The 18448-nt window shown below is 42.9% G+C and overlaps 2 protein-coding genes across 7 annotated transcripts in view; one reads left to right on the top strand and one right to left on the bottom strand.

The window, feature by feature from the left end:
- Positions 1 to 18448, bottom strand: part of CLSTN2 (calsyntenin 2) — a 669035-nt gene that overhangs the window by 495350 nt on the left and 155237 nt on the right. The gene's annotated exons all lie outside the window — the stretch shown is intronic.
- On the top strand, positions 7040 to 17149 carry LOC144579914 (uncharacterized). 4 transcript variants are annotated; one of them, XR_013528606.1, is made up of 6 exons: positions 7040 to 7265; positions 7788 to 9298; positions 10676 to 10977; positions 11981 to 12064; positions 13887 to 13968; positions 15554 to 17149. XR_013528606.1 is itself a non-coding variant. In XM_078354099.1 (3 exons), the coding sequence occupies exons 1-3, from the start codon at positions 7113 to 7115 to the stop codon at positions 9044 to 9046; spliced, it is 483 nt and encodes a 160-aa protein (XP_078210225.1). In that variant the 5' UTR covers positions 7040 to 7112; the 3' UTR covers positions 9047 to 9180. The 4 variants fall into 4 exon arrangements, 1 of the variants encoding a protein (XP_078210225.1); XR_013528608.1 differs by having other exon boundaries at positions 10676 to 10974; XR_013528607.1 differs by having other exon boundaries at positions 9187 to 9298; positions 15554 to 17145.

The following is an 18448-nucleotide window of genomic DNA, read 5'->3' on the forward strand; positions in this document are numbered from 1 at the left end:
GGCTGAGCATACTACCCAGTTTAGACTTAATTTGATATATTGAGACTAGGATTCTGAGATCACAGCTAAAACATTGTCAAAAGACCCTGAAAAATACATGAATGTAGAACTCATTTATCAATGCTGCTGGTGGAAAGTCAAATGTATAATCTCTAAATGAAGTCACAAAGAGCCTATGATGATGGAATTGGAGGCAATATGGCAGTCGTAGGAGGTTGAGAGAAAATTGTGGACGAATGCTTCCTGTCTCTTCTGAAAGCACACGGTGGAGGGGGTAGCTGCCTTTTCTCCACCCACAGTAAGTCAGCTGTGCATCACTCATTCAGTTCTGCAGCAGAGAGTGATAAAGACAGTGAGAAGGCAATGTGGATGTTAGCAATATTGGCTTGGTTAAAAGTACAGACCAGTCTCTCATTAAAACAAGATTATCTCAAGGTGTTCTGTCCAGCTGCTGTAGCCTTACAGACTCAGGTATAAGCAGTGCTCAGGCACTGGGAGGGTGGTCAGTTTCAGGAGAAATCTGCCTTAAGAGCACTATTAAATGATAATGCTAGTTGCTACCTTTAATTGATGAGCTAGTCTCTTCGAGGCAGTAAGTTATGTAATTTTCATACTTTATTTCAAATTCTCAAAAGAAAAGTCGATATTAATATCCCTATTTGAAAGGTAAGAAAACCGAGGGTCAGAAGGGTTGGGTAAATTGCTTATCCCACAGAAAGCTTTGGACCTGGAGTATCGGACCTCTTGACCAGTCTGACTTCAATGCTCTTTCAACTACTGGTCACCATGTAACTCTTCTGTGTTTTCATATGTCAGTCTAACTACCACGGCTAGAGTTCTCTTTTCAAGCCACCTCCATCATCACCTGGATGGATCTGAAAGTTCTGCTCCCCAGCTGCTCATACCCGTATCATTAACAATGTGAAGCAACAACAGAGTCATTTAGGTCCTAGAAGACAATGGCTTTCAGTTGAGTTTTTATGTCTATATAAAAACTGGAATATTGTGAGTTGCCTGGCAACTCACAATAAGACCTTTAAAGTTTTGACTTGAAATCAGAGGCAAGATTCTTTTCAATATGTCTCACGATCTGCCCCCTGCCCTGCTTTCCAAAGGCCTGAAGTCACCTGCTCAGTCACTATGAGACCTAAGACAATGGCCACGAGTTTTTGACTGCCTGAAATAATGCCTGAGCACAACAGGCTTCTTGCTCCCAAATCATGGACTATTGGTTCTAGATGGTCCATGGGAGATCAGACCAGGTCCCTTGTATAACTTCTCTTTGGGGATGTCAACTCCATCTCTAACTCCTTCTTAGAGAACATGTCCCTAACACAGCTCCTGCCAAGGAGGTAGCAGGCCACCTGACTGTGTTCTTCTTTATCGCAAATAATTGGCCGAAGTGTGGACAGCTGTTTATAGGAAGCCTGTTTGCTGGCTGGCAACCTCTGTATGACGTGTGTGGTCTGGCTTGAAATTAGGACCTAGAAAATGGCCTCTTTCATCAAGAATTTGAACTAAGAAATCCTCAGGGAAATTAGGAGTTAGCTATAGACATTAGATTTTTTAACTTTGTAGACCCAGAGTATGGCAGAGCGAGTTCATGTTCCCCAAACATCCCTGTACTCTCCTACATGCCCCTGCCTCCCTTGCAACTGAGTTGCAGCCACATGACTAGTTTTGGCCAAGGGACCATGAGCAACACTGAGTTGTTTCACTTCTGGGCCAGCGCCATTAAAATCATTTGTGCCTTTTCCATCGTTTCCACCCCTTCCCTTTGGCCATATGTTCCAGATGACATAGTTATAAGATGGAAGCAGCCTGAAGCTCTAAGCCATGCCTTAGGAGAGAGCTGTCCTGGAAAACCAACAACCGACACCAAGCTTGGCAAGAATGACAAATAAACTCTTAGTTTATTATACCATTGAGACTTGGAAGGTCATTTGTCATACAGTGTAACTTGGCCTATTCTGACTAGTACACAGAGCCAAAGCCATTATGAAGCTCACACAGGAAGGCTAGCTGGGAGGGTAAAAAAAAAAGAGAAAGACACAAATGCACAAAGGAAATTTAAGAACCACAAGAAAGAGGCATAAAAGAGTTGCTCAACCTGGGAGTGACTTCAGTTTCTGTCCAACCAGATGTCTAGTCATGGTTCAGCTTTTCCTGAACTCCTATGAGATGCATATAAACTTTTTAATGCACATATACACTGGCATATGCAGTAATGACCAATATGAATATTACTATTATTGCTTGGTGACTAATAAAATGGCAGTGGGTAAGTCTATGGCCAGCATGAAACAATATAGTCCATTGGAAGGTCGGGAAAGGGGTAAAGGACAGAACTCACATTTACTGAGTACCTACTATGTACCAGGAACACTGCCTCATCTGATTCTTATTAAAATCCCAGTAGACATTATTAACTGCATTTTACAAATAAGAATAGCTAAAGGACATGTAACCAATAGTTCCCAACGTCATGAGTGAAACCCAGTGCGACCCCAACATACCAGATGCTTCTTTCCGAACAGGGTTCCTACAGCCTTGCTTTTCCCTGTGCCTTGTACAAGGGCCTGTGGTGATAGATCCTAATTACAAGCAACTGCACCAGTGCTACCAATGAAAACAGGCTTAACCTCCTCTCCAGGAGCTCAGGGCACAACTTGAGAGCAGAAGCTGAATATAATCACACATGGGCACTGGAGCCATCATGAACCATCACTTCAGGATTTATGGAATCTCACAACACTACACAGCAACCTCCTGGCTGATGATACCTCTCCCAATGTGTTAGAATGTGAGCCTATCGCAGCCCACCTCTGCTGTACACATGTGTGAAATCATCCTCCACCCACGGACGGAATTATGTGTGCGCCCCACACTCAGCCTGGATCCTGAGCGGGCTGTGTGGGAGGCTGGGTAATCAGAGTACATTTATGAAAGCAAAAGAAAATAAAGCCTTCTAGTGACTGCAAATTTATATTTTTTCTATCACCAGGTCATATTTTAAAGAGAACTTAAGGGAATTCTACAGTGCTAAGTCCTTCCCTTGTATATTTCAAGTTTAAAAGTGAATGCTGAAAGCAACATTTTTAATCATTTTCTTCTGCTTAAAAAAAGGTGCCCACCTTGATCTCTGCCTTATGTTAATAAGTTGAAGATGAGGTAGCATTGCCATAGGGATGCTGGTGGTAATTGTAATACCTTGATACAGTCCACAGCCAGGGGGCTTGGGAGGGGAGCCAACTCCACATTGTATGGTGGAGGGGAGGGAGAAGAGGAATAACAGAAAAAATGTCCCATGCCAAGTCAAGAAGAAAACGAGTTCACAGCAAACAATGAGAGGAGTCATTAAGATAAATAGAGGGTTAGGACTTTCAGAAAAAAAGAATTTACAAAAGTTGCATGGTTCAAAAAAAAGAAATGCAACTTATAGAGGATGACAATGTGGGATTTTTAAAAGGTTATTCCAGCATACGTATGTAAGCAAGAGTTTCTATGAGAAGTAGAAGGAAAACAAAACAAAACAAAAACCTCTATGTGACCTCCCAGGACGGGGGAAAGAAAGGAGAAAGAGGGTGGCCAACATGCAGCATTGCCAGCCATTGCTCTGCAACAGCCGGCTATCCACTGCCAGAGAAAGTAGGTCACGAGGGCATGTGCTGCTGCCTCAGGGACATCTTACAGGTAACCCAGAGCCTGGCCAACAGAAGCTGATCCAGTCTCCTAAATCCATCTTTGACTCCTGCATTTGACTTACCCCTTAATCTGTGACTGGTATTTTCTTCAGGGTTGGCAAATAGATTTTATATGCTGTGCCAGCTCTAACTGAGCCTGCAGCATTACAATGAGAGGAATTCTGTAGCAGAAATGCATCCAACTATAAATATACCTTCTCACCATCTCTTGCAGACAGAGGCGACTACGAGACCCAGTTCTTGCCAATGAGATGAAAGTAGCAGCAGTTTGGCAATTGTAGTGAGTAGAGTAGTGGCCCCTGAAATGTATGTCCAAAACAAGGCCCCTGTGAATGTGTTTCCATTTGGGAAAAGGGTCTCTGCAGATGTATTTAAGCTGAGAAGCTAGAAAACAGATCATCCTGGATTATCCAGATGGGCCTTAAATTCAATGACAAGAGTCCCTATAGGATACCAAGCGGAGACACATGGAGAAGAGAAGGCCATGTGAAGATAAAGGCAGAGATTAGAGCAATGCAGCCACAAGCCAAGGAAAGCCTGGAGTCACCAAAAGCTACCAGAGGCAAGGAAAAACTGTCCCCTAGAGTCTTCCAGGGACCCAGTCCTGCTCCCCAGAGCTGAGAGTGCAGAATCAATTTCTGTTGTTTTAAGCCATGCAGTTCCTGATAATTTGTTACCGCAGCCCTAGGAAACTCATATAATAGGACTTCCAGGAAGCTCCTTAAAAACTGACAACCACTCTTTCACTCTCTTGTTTATTAAAATCTGCCCTAAGAGAGAAAACAGTAATTGAATGAAATTATCTGAGCCACGCATGGACCAGGAGATTCTCCAGGGCCACAGTCCCTCTCTGGACTGTGGCATCTGGCACGCCCATCATGAGGCTCTCCACCTCCATCCTTGCCTCTCTCCACCTCCCATGTCCATGCGTGATCTCACCTTTAAGTATGCCTTGGGCCTGCGGGATAGGTCTGGATTTGTGATCTGACCTGGCAGTGTCTTCACTTTTCTTTCTGACATGCTGTTCAATCAATTTTAGCTCTCACCCTTGCTCCTGGGAAAGCATTCAAACTCCTAATGCTTTCACATAAAATAATAATAACAAAACTTTCAGGAGCACTAAGTCTAGCTCAGTAACTCAGAATCCATGGAATACAGTATTTGGAAACCAGATGGGAGGCAGACAAGGGACTTCCTGTCTACTATAGAACAGTGAACTGCATTCAGGATTTCATGGTTTTGAGTATTTAGTTACTGCCTCTAAAGTCAGGGGAATGAATAAAATCTCCAGCAAACAAATAAATAAATAAATAAATACCACCTTCAAAATAGTAAATATGCAATGTCTATACATTTCCAAACTAACATATTTTGATTAAGCAATTAATGTCACTTTATAGCTCTTTCCCTCCCTCCCTCACTCTTGCTGAAGGATTTAACGTCAAACAATTCACCAGTGACAGCTGGCGAGAAATCAGCTTTGAGATTTCTCATTAAAAGTAATGCTGTGTTAGTAGCCAAATACTTGGAAATGTGAAATGTTAAAATTTAATGGTGTGGAAAAAGCTTATTCTAACTTTGCAGATTGTACCATCTTTGCAGAAGTTGGTAGAAAATAACAGCTTGGATTGTGGAAGGCCTGGTGTAGTTGCAAAAATGATGGGAATTTGCAGAAATAGGTATCTCCCAGTTTGTAGAAGTATCCACCTGAGTTGTGATATTTACTGTGGTTTGCTTTGTGGCATTCTTGAAACCTCCAATTAGCTTTCCTGCTTACACGAAACAAAGCTGCTTTTTTGTCTTTGCTTCTTCACTCTACACTCTCCCCATTATTGGCTGTTACGCTGAATAGACAAATTTATTCAGCTTGTATTATCTCCCCAGTGCTGTTTTCAGGAATATTCTGTCCAATGTCTTATATCATGGCATTGTTTAAGCATTTGGGAAATTCATTTCTCTCAGAGGAATAGCAGGAAATAGTTTCATTTGTACTTTAGATGGAGAACAAAAATACGAGAACTCACATCCAATGTAATCAAAGCTGCCCATTTGCATTTGGGGAAAATAATTACATTCTTTATCTCCTGATCTTAAATCACTTCCTGAAAACTCCAAACACCTGTGACAATAAAAATGTACAACTACACAAATTATTCAATGGATCCCATCTGTAGATTTTAGTATCAGCCCCTTTCAGCCTAGTAATTGCACTGCAATTGAGGATTGTTGAGAGGAGGAGGGTATATGTGGGGCTCTCTGGCCCACTCCATCAACTTCTTTTCTAAAATTTGAAAGCACATGGAATGGGAGCAACATTGTTTAATATACAACCATATATGCATGTGAATGTGCCCCTGGCACATTATCAAAACTCAGAAAGTGTCCACTCATTTGACAAAATAATTCTATAATGTTGTACCCAATATTGGGGCTGGGAGGGGTCTGAGAGCTCAGCTGGTCCAACCCCTTCTTATAGATGAAGAAACCAAGGCTTAGCGAAGGGAGGTGGTCTGCACCCAAGTTTAATGGAATGATTTGAAGCCTAAGTGTTTCATATTAGTATGTCTAATTTCCTCAATTTGATTGTAAACTGAGGGCACACAGAATTGAAGTGTAATCGCTGCTATGGGCATTATTCTTTTCAAGCTGATCGCAAGAGCAATGGTAGGCTGCAAGTAGAGCTGAGGTGCAGCAGCAAGGAAACAAAAGCCAAACCAAATGGCTGCTCAATCGCTCCAGTTTAAAGGGAGGGTAGAAAGAGGAGACTACCACTGTGCTTGGAGACAGGTAGTCCCTAGTCGCAGCACTTCCACTCCGTGATCTTGCATAAGTCACCCAAACCCTCTGAGACTCAGCACCTTCATGTATAAAATGGAGTAATACAGTTGTCATATTAGAAAAATGTATTTAAGGCCCCTGGCACATTATCAATACTCAAAAAGTGTCCACTCGTTTGATGAAATAATTCTATAGTATTGAACCCAATATTGGGACTGGGAGGTGGTTGAGAGCTGGCCCAACCCTGTTCTCATAGATGAACAAACCAAGGATCAGAGAAAGGAGTTGGCGTGCTCCCAAGCTTAACCAGGAATTTGCCCACTCAGAGTTAGTGGCAGAGCAAGAACTAGAACCCCAGCCTGCTACACCAAGACTATGTCTAGACCTACCCTGCCTACTGCCTCTTCCACGTCTCTTCACACAGAATCCCAATTCCAAGGGGTTATGAACTCCCTCTTTTTCTCTTGTCTTCCCCACAGCACAGCCTCCTGTTCCAGATGATGAGATCACAGAGCCTTTGTGAGATAAAACAGAATCAACTCTGAATCAGGAGCCTTGGACAACAGCCAGGCTCCCCATAGAACCACACCTAGCTTTGGGTGTTTTCAAAAGAGGCTTTGATGGATCTCTATGTGCACTGAAGCCCATGGCCAGCCAACGTTCCTAGCCAATATGGTCCTGGTTCATGACCTAGAAGAATTCTCCTCAACTATCTCAAGAAGGAGTCATGAGAATGGGGACAAACTTAACAAAATGGAACAGCAGAAAAGCACTCCCGCCAAGGTATTCTCTCCCACCACCTTACTTCCAGTGTCACACAATCTACCATCAGAGCTTCATCCCATCCAAGGATGACATTTATCCTCTGGCACGTCACAGATGCCCTTGAGAGATGTAACATATTATAAGCTGTTAATGCCAATTGAGCTATCAGAAACCTTCCTCTGCAAAAACTGGGAAACTTCTAAGCAGAACCTGATTTGCATTACATAGAACTGGCCAGAGAGGGAAAGGGGAAGGAGTTGGAAGCAGAATTAGTTTGCTATGCCCTGGCTGTTTGGGGAGCTGGGGACAGCATGAAACCACTGGACACTGAAGAGAAAATGAGATTTCAGGATCGGGAAGGCATGAGGATAACGGAGCAGAGAACTCTAAAACTGGGCTCTGCAGTCATTTGGTAAAATCAAATTACTTTCCCTTAGAATCTTTTCTGAGAAAGGCGGTTTTGTTTTTCCAAGAAGCTGAGTAAATCATCATCCAGTGTCCATAAATTTTCTCTTCTACCCATTGTGCTTTATCTCCTAGGAGAGCAACTTGCCACAACTGCACAACCATTGGAAACAAGAGCCCAGCACAGAAAAACAAACAGCAACCCACTCACCAACAGTGTGGGTGCCAGCTCGTAACTCAATTACTTCCACTTCCTAGCACTCATTTATGGGGTTTAGAATGGCTGTCACTGTCCTTGAAAACAGCACTAGAGAGACACAGGTGTTCACCACTGGTCACTGACATGGTCTCAGTACTCCCAGGTGTTTGCTTCCAAGCACTCTTCCTCTCATTTTGTGCAGAAAATTTAGTGTCATGTGACCCCATAATCAGGATGCAGGCAAAGTCTCCATATACTTTATGAGAACTGGAGATGTTTGTAGTTGGCGTCGAATAACATTAATGGTTACTCCAAGCCCGATGCAAATAATGTAAGGTAGAGAATGCATTACGGCATCAGAAGTGGAGTAATTGTAGATAGCCAACTGCTTCCTCTAGTTCTCCACTAATGGCACTGAGCTTTCCTGGGTTAAACATTCATAGACAATGTCCCTGTTAACTAAAGGTATGTAAGAGCTAAGTAATTTTTAATTTTGGATATTTTGGCCAGAGGGCATCAAAGAATATGTTCAAACAATTTGGAGTATCAAAATAAAGGAAAGACACGTTCACCTGACAAGATAGCTTTTCAGAAACTGTCCTCCCCTTATGGCAGTAGCTCAGGGAAAACTTCAGAACAAAAGTCAATGTTACGAGTTATTATTTGTTCTACACTCTATTAATATTATTGCTCCTAACGCCCAGACATCCTTAATATATAAGCAGCTCTGCTGTGGTGTTGAGGAAGAGACAGAACTAATCGGAAGGGGATAGAGAAATTTAGTTCATAGAATCTTTGTGAAAGACTCTTGAAGGGTTAAAGATACCACATGCCTCTCAGAAGGTGAGAGCGTAATGCCATCAATAAAATCCACTTCGAGTTCTATACTCAGTCTTGGTCTTAAGTCATTTTGAGACCTTGAAATGCCACTGAATCCTCTGGTTCCAGCCATGACTACAGAGCCCCGGCTGCAGCAGGATCCTTGACGTATTACAAACAACGTCATTCATGGAAAATCATTTTGCTACAAGTGAAACCTGACAAAGGAGAAGACAGTGTCCTCAACAGACTTCAGAAAGTTGACAATTTCCCTATTCAAAGAGAGCCTCCTGAAAATAACCTGGGGCCACAGCCACTGGGGAAGGCTTGTGTCTGCTTTTTCCAGCCTTGTTCTGCTGTTACTGCTACAGACTAAAGGATGCAGTATTAATATTGCACAGCACCCTCACTGCTTAATTTAGGCACTTATGAGGTTGCATTTTTAAATTAGAAAGAGTTTTGAGCACTGAACATTCCATTTGCTAATATGTTTTTTTTCCCCTTTCTTCCCTCTAGAGGCTCCTGTACCATTTGAAATAAAAATTCATTTCCTTGAATACATGGAATTGATGCTAATTAAAATGCCTGCAACAGTTGAAGGAATCAGCCAGCCCCAGGAAAATATAAGGTCAATTTTATTTTTCAAAGGGCATGGAGAGAAATTAAAATACCCTTAATTCTAGTCATAGAATTTGAAAAGACTTTACAGCTCCTCTAACAAAGTCGGTGAAAGGGCATGGTCTCTGAAGTCAGACAGTCTCAGGTCTGATGCTTGCCTCTGCCCCTTCCTGAGTCTTCGACCTTAAAGACAATTACCCCACACTCCACCCCACTGGATTAGAAAAAACATGTTTTTAGTAGGGAAGGTCTGACTGTCAAATATGTGTAGGATGTGTTTCTGTTTTACACTGGCATTGGGGCTGAGAGTTGACGTCTCTGTTAAAATCAAAAGGATATTAGTGATAAAAAAAAATGAGTCCACATTGCATTAATGAGAAGAATTTGAATTTCTCATGTGGAACACGTGGACTGCTTTCAGAAGGAGCTGCATTCTCTCAGGCGTGAGCTCTTCTATTTCAGACTCCCCCGGGCAGAGTTCCAACATGTTAGTCATCCCCATATTACCTCCGAGCGTTCTTGCTGTATCTGGACTCTACGTGTACTTGTATTTACTCTTTGTTCTTTTTACTAGACTTTGAATAAACTCATTTTAATGACTTATCCTTGTCTTAAGCTATTACTACTTGTAACTATGAAATAATTGGTGTGACATACTAATTGCACATATTTTAATATACAGTTAAATAAATACATAGCTATAAATAGCTATGTTCACCTTGTGCCATTCAAAATAATTCTGCACACTGCTCATTGAAAAATACTTCTCTTGGGGAGAGTTAGAGATCACCATGGTTTTTCCCCCACCCCATCTTAAAATTACAAGATTTAAGTCCCCAACCCTGCCACAGTGAAAAGAAGTGAATGCTGAGGCAGAGCTCACCCCACCCTCTGCTAGCCCTCAGTCACTAGCACTGGGGACAGTGAGATTCAGCAAAGAATATAAAATGTGCAGAGGAAATCAGAGGGGACCTAAATTCCAAAACGGAAGGTGAGTGGGAAGTGGGGGAGGAGGAGCCAGGGTACCAGTAAGAAGGGAAGAGAGGCTGAAGGAAGAGGAGGCTGAACTGGAGGGTAGGGTAAAGCAAGAAAGCGGTGAGGACACCTTCAGGCCACGGTGGGTATGGATTATTGCTGGGCCATCTCCTGGCTCCATGACCTGTTGCCATTGGATATTACTTCAATTACCCTTTACTAGACTTTAAATACATTTTTAAAAGCCTTAATTACCATCTGTGAAATAATGGTTCAGGGAACAACCACAATAGACAACACCGCTGTCCCCACCCCACCCAAGGAAGGCTGGGCGGCCGTGCTGCAGCTGAGGGGGTAACGAAATTGGCCTAAAGCCTCTCTCCCCACCACCCTCTTCTTTCTCTTCCTCCAGCTCCGTAGCTGCCATTTGAATACCATGCATAACAAAGGGCTTAAATCCTCACCCGAACCCGTATGCCCACGCTCTGAGGAAAAGATGAATCTAGTGGACTCCAGAAAAGCTGATCTGCACCTGCCATCCACTCACCCCTCATCCTTGTTTTTGGCCACCTGGCTGGCATGTTCAACGAGGAGAACCCCTGAGCTGGGAGGAGCCAGGCAGCACCAAGTCACCCTCCCTGGAGGCTGAAATGCACTATGGAGAGAAGGAGTGGAGGAGCTTATAGGAGGATTGCTGAGTCCCTTCTCAAGGTGGTGAGCACTGGATGAGTTTTCATTGTTAGTGCAACTCCCTCGTGTTGCAATTATCTTGCTTTAGTCCACAGGACTCAGGTTTGAGAGTGGGGATCAGCAGAGGTCTTCTGACTTCCAGCCTACTGCAGTGACTTCACCTGATGGTTTCTCAAGGCTCAGGCACCAGCCCAGCACACCCTGTATTGCCCGAGAGCAGTCCTGGGAGAAAGACCCTCTTCATTGGGTCACCCACTCTGCCTCCAAGCTCTGCAACCTTAGCAAGACCCTAAGCCTCTTGTGCTTAATTGCCCATGAGTAAAATAAACACACCGCTCTCTAAGCCTCCATTTAAGTGAACACCAGCTTCTTGCCATGAAATGTTCAGTTCTGTGTCCAGGACTCAGAGCAAAACAGGGCCATGTACATCATCCTTACACTTTTATCAAAAGGCTCACATTTTTCCTGGCAGAATTATCTTGTATGTTCAAAAGTATGTTTCCAAGTGACAACTGTGGGAGGATTCTTCAGTGTATTGAATACATCCCAATTTCTAAACACTTCCAAATAGGGCCAAGAGCTTTCAGGGACACACACTGCACTCTCAGGAGACTCAATGACTTCAAGGATCCAGATGCTGAAGCATTCTCACAGCAGCCTTTGCAGACAGACTTGGAGGGTGGGGCTGATCCAACAGGCCGGCAGGGAATCCCAGGACCTGCTCTCTGTAAAGCTTCCTGGATGACTGAGGCAGTCAGACTTGAATTAGAGCATCGTTGCTTATTCAACAAACATTTACTAAGCACCTACCATGTGCTGGGCACTGGGGTCTAGGAATACCACAATGAACGAAGAAAATTAGACAGAGCAAATGGAAATTGCATTGTTGTATGGCTAGGCAGTAAAAGTGAACACAGAAGCTGTTGTTCCCATTCATAATGGAACTTTAAAACACAATATAACTTTTAAGTCCATCATCAACAGAATCCCTAATAGGATATTGTTCTTTTCATGTTTGTTTCTGAAGCTTTGCGTTTGGCCCTGAGGAACCACAGAAGGCCCAGAGGGAAGTCATGGATGGCCTGTGCCTTCTACATTTCAGCATTAAAACGTGAGGAAATGTTTTCATTTCCTGAGTAATTTCAAAAAATGATTTCATAGAGAAGTGCAGCAAGTCAGCAGAAACATTTTTTAAATGTCTTCAAACTGTACACAGATTTAGGTAATGAAATGTTCTGGGCTTCTGTGACTGTCACATACCGCCCAGGCAGGCTCTGGTGTTTTCTAGGAATTCCTTCCCCCAAGGAAGGCAGCTACTCACTGGCGTGGCTCCCTGAAAGCAGCAGTCTGATGGGTACGGCTGAAGAATGGGTGTCCAGAATGGGGGCTGCCTGTGTGTCTGGATTCTGCACTGCTTTGTTAAAGCTCAAGAGTCTGTTCAGGACATGTTAGAAGGGTATGCTCTTCAAGCTGAGTCACGTCTCCCTTCTCACAGCTGCTCTGGGTGGTCTATCCCTTCCCACAGCTGCTCTGAGTGGTCTGTCCCTTCCCACAGCTGCTCTGGGTGGTCTGCCTCATCCTGTTGGGCACCTTGTGTTTATCAAGCACTGATTATTCATCAGGCACCATGCTCCATGTTTGTACACGACAATCCTCACAACAGGTTCAGGAGGTTGGAGTCATTACCCCACTTTTAAAATCAAGAAATGGTGACTGGCCCTAGGAAGCTAACAATCTACCCAGGGGACACGGTGACAGAGTCAGATTTGACACTCCAGCACACTACATAGGCGCAACCCAGAGTTCCCCAGAACTCCTTTACCCATCCCCAGGCCACATACATGCAATGCTCCTACTCTTACATTCAGATTCCTATTCCAAATCTGGCATTTGAAAGCTACTAACTGCCTACTACAAGGCTGTTTCGACCTCAACCAGCATCCTTTCCTGCCCCGGTACACCTCCTTTACTATCTGTCTTGCCCTTGTTATGTCCAGCCTGCTTCAGAGTATTGATTCCCCACTTCAGAACTTCACCCTAAATTTGCCCTACCCTTCAAGGATCACATTCAGCCTCACCTCCTCCAAGAAGACTTTGCTGGCTGATGTAGCCCACTCTTCATGAGATTCACTGTTCCTCATTTTCTGTGTTAGTCTTGTGTCTCCAACAGGACTTAAGCTCCCAGAATAAGGCGTCATGCTTCATCTTGCTTCTGCCCACATCACCTGACATACACTCGACATTAGTAAGCAATTGACCTGCATTTAGCCATCCATTATTGATAGTGCCTTTTTTTTCCTCATTGATCTTGGATGGAGCAGATTGATCAATATAAAAGGGCTGAAAAAGTGTCAGGCATGGTGGCTTATGATTGTAATCCCAGTGGTTTTGGAGGTCGAGGTGAAAAGATTGACAGAGCAGGTGTATCGCCATCTTGGACAAGTGCTGTCATTTTAAAATTTGCTTTAATCAAAAACCACCTAATCCAAAGGGTATTAACCTAATCGCCAAGGTCAACATGACCATAAACCACAAATAATATCTCCAACCAGAAACAGTTCAAACCTCTCCCTGACCAGAAACATGCTGGCCCAAGGATAACTTCCCTCCAGCCAGGAAGATGCCAGCCCCAAGATAACCCCCTCCTACTGCAAAGATGTCAGCCCCAAGATAACCTACCCTCTGCCCAGAGACATCCCAACCCACCATAAACTTCTCCCTAACACAGAAACATTCCAAGCTTATAACAAGGCCCCTCACCCTAAAACAAATATATACTCTTAGCCTGTTAAAAATAAATAAATAAAAAGCACTTCTAACTAAAATTGGCCAGAAATCAGAATCCCCCTCATGGTTTTTTTTTTCTCTAAAATAACCTGTCTTTAACTGTTAATCCATGTTTTGTATTTTTTTCCTCTTTAACTCATACACAGATCACTTGAGCCCACAAGTTTGAGACCAACCTGGGCAACATGGCAAAACCCCATCTCTATGAAAAACATAAAAAATGACCAGGTATGGTGGCACATGTCTGTATTCCCAGCTACTTGGGAGGCTGCGATGGGAGGATCACCTAAGAACTTAAGACTGGAATGTCAAGGCTGCAGTGAGCCAAGATCATACCACTGTACTCTAGCCTGGACAATGGGAGTGAGACCCAGCCCCAAAAAAGAAAGAAAGAAAAAAGCTGGAAAGGAAGACCATCAAAGTAGAGGACACTCAAAAATGCAGGGCTTTACTGCTTTAGTGCTTTAGGAGTTTAGAGCCTGCTGAACTAATAGGTCCCTTTCTCCACTGGGCAGAACAAAAGGGCTTCCCTGGGACCAGTCCCCTGCTGGGGAAGCTGGGTTGGAGCACAGACTTGAAGGCTGCACTGCGGGAGCCATCTCAGGTGTTCAACCAGGGCACTCACAAGCCACATAATTTAAGGATGAATTTGAATCCTGGCCAAGAAGGGAAGCCAGAGGTTAACTCCAAGAGACTAGAAGAATTAAGCTTGCTTTTGAAGGGCACACAAGTCCATACAGAGACAAATAAGGCCCAAATCAGAATCCCAAGAGATCTGAACAATTCAGACATGAGATAAAAGGAGTGAGCCCTAAACCAGGGCTCAAGTCAGCTTGTTTGAGTTCCAGCTACATGAACTGTCTCTAAGCTCACAGGTATTCAGGAAGCAGGGATAGGAGCCAAAAAACTCAATGTGTTTTGCATATTTACTTTTTAAGTTGTATTTTAATATTTATGCTTTTTTGTTTTGTCTCAGTTGATTCATTTTAAATTTTATTATATGTTTTTTTCCCCTTAAGTAACTTGAAACAAAGTATAAAGTTTTAGCAAATGTAAAACATTTATTTCCTTTTTCAGTGAAATAGTTTATTCAACTAAATTTTTAAAGAAAGGAAATATGAGAATATGACAAGTACTATAATATTCTGTTTTAAGGTTTTGCCTCAGATATCACACTGCAAGCTGGGAAGGCCTCCCTTTCAGGGTCCAGGGAGAAACCCAGGGAAGAGGCATGATATCACCATACCCATTGTGCAGGTCAAATCAGTTCAGTATTGATGGTCTCTCAGGAATTTCAGTGACATAGGAGTGTAAGGGCTTTTGGTGGGGAAAGTCATAGGAGGGGAAGAGGTGGTGCTGACAGCGGCCACAGAAAGATGGCTTCCTTTGGTTTTCTGCAGTTAAAATCCTGTGAAGGTCAGCTCAAATGTAGACCTGGTGGCCATAAATGTGAAATGGGGTAGGGATGGGAAATTGTGGCTCAGCTGGATTCTAGATTAAAAACACAAGACTTTCAGAGAAACTCCTCCTTCAACAAGTTATGGTGTGTCCAGATGTCACATAAAAGTCACCCTTGATTTATGTGCTCTGCACAAGAATGAAGGAGACCCTGGATTACAATCTGTGTGTGGAACTCATTGGCCATTATCAGAACAAATCCTATTCTCAGATAATGGACATCTGGTAAAGCTTCTACTGTTAATAAAAAAGTTGCCTGTGGGACAGCGACTTTTATGATAGTACCATCTCTTCTGTGATAAAAGTTTTCTAAATCTTATTTTAACCAAGTGATTATGTTTGCATCTTTTCTTAGGAGGGAAAAGAATAATGTGCCACAAAAGACTCCAATGTGTTAGAGATGTCACAGCATAATGAAGGACTGATGAGACACCAAACTCTCTTGCCTTCAGCTTCCTGTCGAGCCCACAGAGATCAGTGGCTCCAACCTCCTTAAAATCCAGACTCCTTAACCTGGACTATGAGATGCAAAGGGACAAGCTCCCCCATGTCACTGCCACCTGTGCAATTTACGTTCTAACTATGCCAACATTTTGAAGTGTCCCCAATGTTTTGGGCACTACCATCTCTCTCTGCCCCAAACTCCTCACCACAGTTTCTTTCCAGGCTACAAACAGCTTATCCACTTAACTCAAAATCCACCTCCTCTGAGAAGCTCTCAGTGATATTCCTCTCCTCTCTCAGGCTGGGTTAGGTATCCCTTTTGGGAGCCCCATAGAACCTAAATATTTTCTTTGTATCAGCCACAATCTTACTGAGTATGTTTATTTTTTGTTTTCCCTATTTGACTCTGAAAGCACAACCTTCAAAAAACAGCGGTCTATCTTTTTTATTCCATTATCCACAGCACAACAATCTAGCTCAGGGATGATTAAATCAACAAAGGGATGGATCGGTGGACAGATGAATAGAAGAATGGACCACTAACAAGAGAAAGAAGCTAGGAGGTAGAAGCTGAACACTTCCAATGCAGAACACTGAGAAATAACTATTAATAACAAGGAAGGGGTATTACAAATTTACCTTGGATCTTAAAACATAAATTCAAGAAGAATCACCACAATTTGTATGTTTAACCTTTAATCAGCTCATTTGCCTGATCCTTGACCTCTATCTCTCCCTGGACTCTGTCCTAATCTCCATAAACTGTCCCTTGAATTAAGGGAAACAGTTCAATATTAGGATCTGCTTTTACCCTCCTTCCTTAAATTCAGCAAAGGTAAAATACACACATCACAGCTACAATCTGACTGGTCTCAGGACACTAGTTTCTGAGCCTGCTCTTCACCCAAGCTCCCAAATCTTGTCTCAGATACCAACTATGATCGTCTTCCCTCCATTAAAAAAACCTTCTCCACCAAACAAAAGGTTTTCACACCACCTTTCAGGTAAGTAGTGACCTGAATCCAAATTCAGGCTGTATCAGGTGCCAGCTGAGAAATCTCAGGCAAGATATTTAAGTTCTCTAAATGTGAGAGTTCTTATTGGTAAAATTGGAACCATTATAGTGGCAATCTAAAAAGGTTGTTGTAAGGAATAATGAAGGAAATGAGAAGCTCTTAGAACTGTATGTGACACACAATAACTGAATATGTCACCAGGATCTGTCAAAGACAGCTGTGAAACAGAGAATTAGAGCAATGCCTGAAGATCAGGCAATGAAAAAAGTCCTCATTTTTGAGGATTGAGAGAGTAATGGATCCAAAATACATGTCTGCGACACACAGTGATATCCAGGGAAACTGTAGAAAATATCTTAAAGAGATGGCTTATGAGCACTTAGAAAAGAAAGTGGTAAGCCCGCAGACCCAAAATGGATGTATACATTACAAACAAACCGGGTAAACTTTAACTCCTTTGTTGGATTGAAGGTCAAGGGTCTGTATTAGTAATTACAACAGCAGCAAATACTCATGTTGCACTTATGTGCCAGGCACCATAACAAGCCCCCTGCACATATTAGATGATTCAATCCACACAAAAGCCCTAGAAGTAAGTGCTATCAATATCTTCAATTGACATATGAAGATACTAAGGTACAAAGAGTTTAATTTCTCTAATATCACACACTTATAGGAAATATTAGGGCTAGGATTTAAATTGATGAAGTCCAGCTCCAGAACCTGTTCCATGCACTATAGCATGTACACCACAGCTCTGCTATCCCATTCCAATAGTAGACATTGCTAATCAACCCCAGCATTCATTATCATTGGGATTATGAATGAGATACAGGTTCAACATTTTTCCCAGAATAGTAAGAGGAACTACACCTACCTAATCTGTTAGCATTGTCACACCAGAGGAAGCCCATTTGTTATTCCTGCCATTGGCATAACACGTCCAAATATTCATAAGGCAGGCAGCAAAGTCTATTATTATATTATTACGGATTTGGTGGAAAAGAGACATGAGAGATTAAGAGTTGGCTGAACATATGTACCTAAAAACATTACACTTCTCACTAGCAGGTCAATGTGCATCTAAAGGGCATCTCCAGGAGTTGTCCCAAGTGAGCTGTGCTTTAGCTGGTTCTCAGAAACCTAGTCAATCAAGGACTTGCATGAAGAGCTAAAGCATAGGATCTGGTGAATACATAACTATGTCACACCATCGTTTTGAGATCATAGTTCAAAACATCCTCTGAGGCTCTATATCCACAGGAGTCTGCAGAGGCCAAGTTTTCCCTCTAGACATTGTTTTATTGAACCTGTCTTTACTCAGGCCTTGTGGGAGATCCTGGGGCCAGCAATGAAGAGAGAGGGACACAAGAAGAGGCAGAGCATAGGCCAGGATGTTCAGAGCAGATGTATAAAAAATGCCATCTAGGTCTCACCAGATGGACTCCAGCACCCAGCCTTACTGTCAGCTCTCTAGCCATAGTAAATTGCCCCAAGAGAATCTGATTCTCATTAAAGGTGAAAAGGTGTCCACAGCCCAACTGGCACCTCCCTGCTTCTAGGTGAGGTTGGTCCCAGGAGGGTAAGACTGTGAGCAGAAGACATGGAGCAATGTCGCTAGTGTGGTTAAATATCAGCTTATCCCACAGCCTTGCCTACAGAGATGTAATAAGGAAAGCAAGTGGGTCTAAGGCTGGTCAAAAAGAGTATCACTGCAAGAAAATGAGGCTGTCTTGTTGCTGGCAAGGAAAGCTCCTTGTGCAAACAAGGGAACATGTCCTCTAACCCAC

The sequence above is a fragment of the Callithrix jacchus genome, chromosome 17 (assembly GCF_049354715.1).
Source record: "Callithrix jacchus isolate 240 chromosome 17, calJac240_pri, whole genome shotgun sequence".
Classification (NCBI taxonomy): Eukaryota; Metazoa; Chordata; class Mammalia; order Primates; family Cebidae; genus Callithrix; species Callithrix jacchus.

What these genes read in the sequence shown, in the direction of transcription:
- LOC144579914 (XM_078354099.1), top strand. Translation starts at nt 7,113, where the DNA reads ATGTGCACTGAAGCCCATGGCCAGCCAACGTTCCTAGCCAATATGGTC. An exon ending in AGAAAAGCACTCCCGCCAAG is followed by an intron (nt 7,266 to 7,787) that starts GTATTCTCTCCC and finishes TTTATCTCCTAG; the next exon opens with GAGAGCAACTTGCCACAACT. An exon ending in GCAACCCACTCACCAACAGT is followed by an intron (nt 7,871 to 8,799) that starts GTGGGTGCCAGC and finishes CTCTGGTTCCAG; the next exon opens with CCATGACTACAGAGCCCCGG.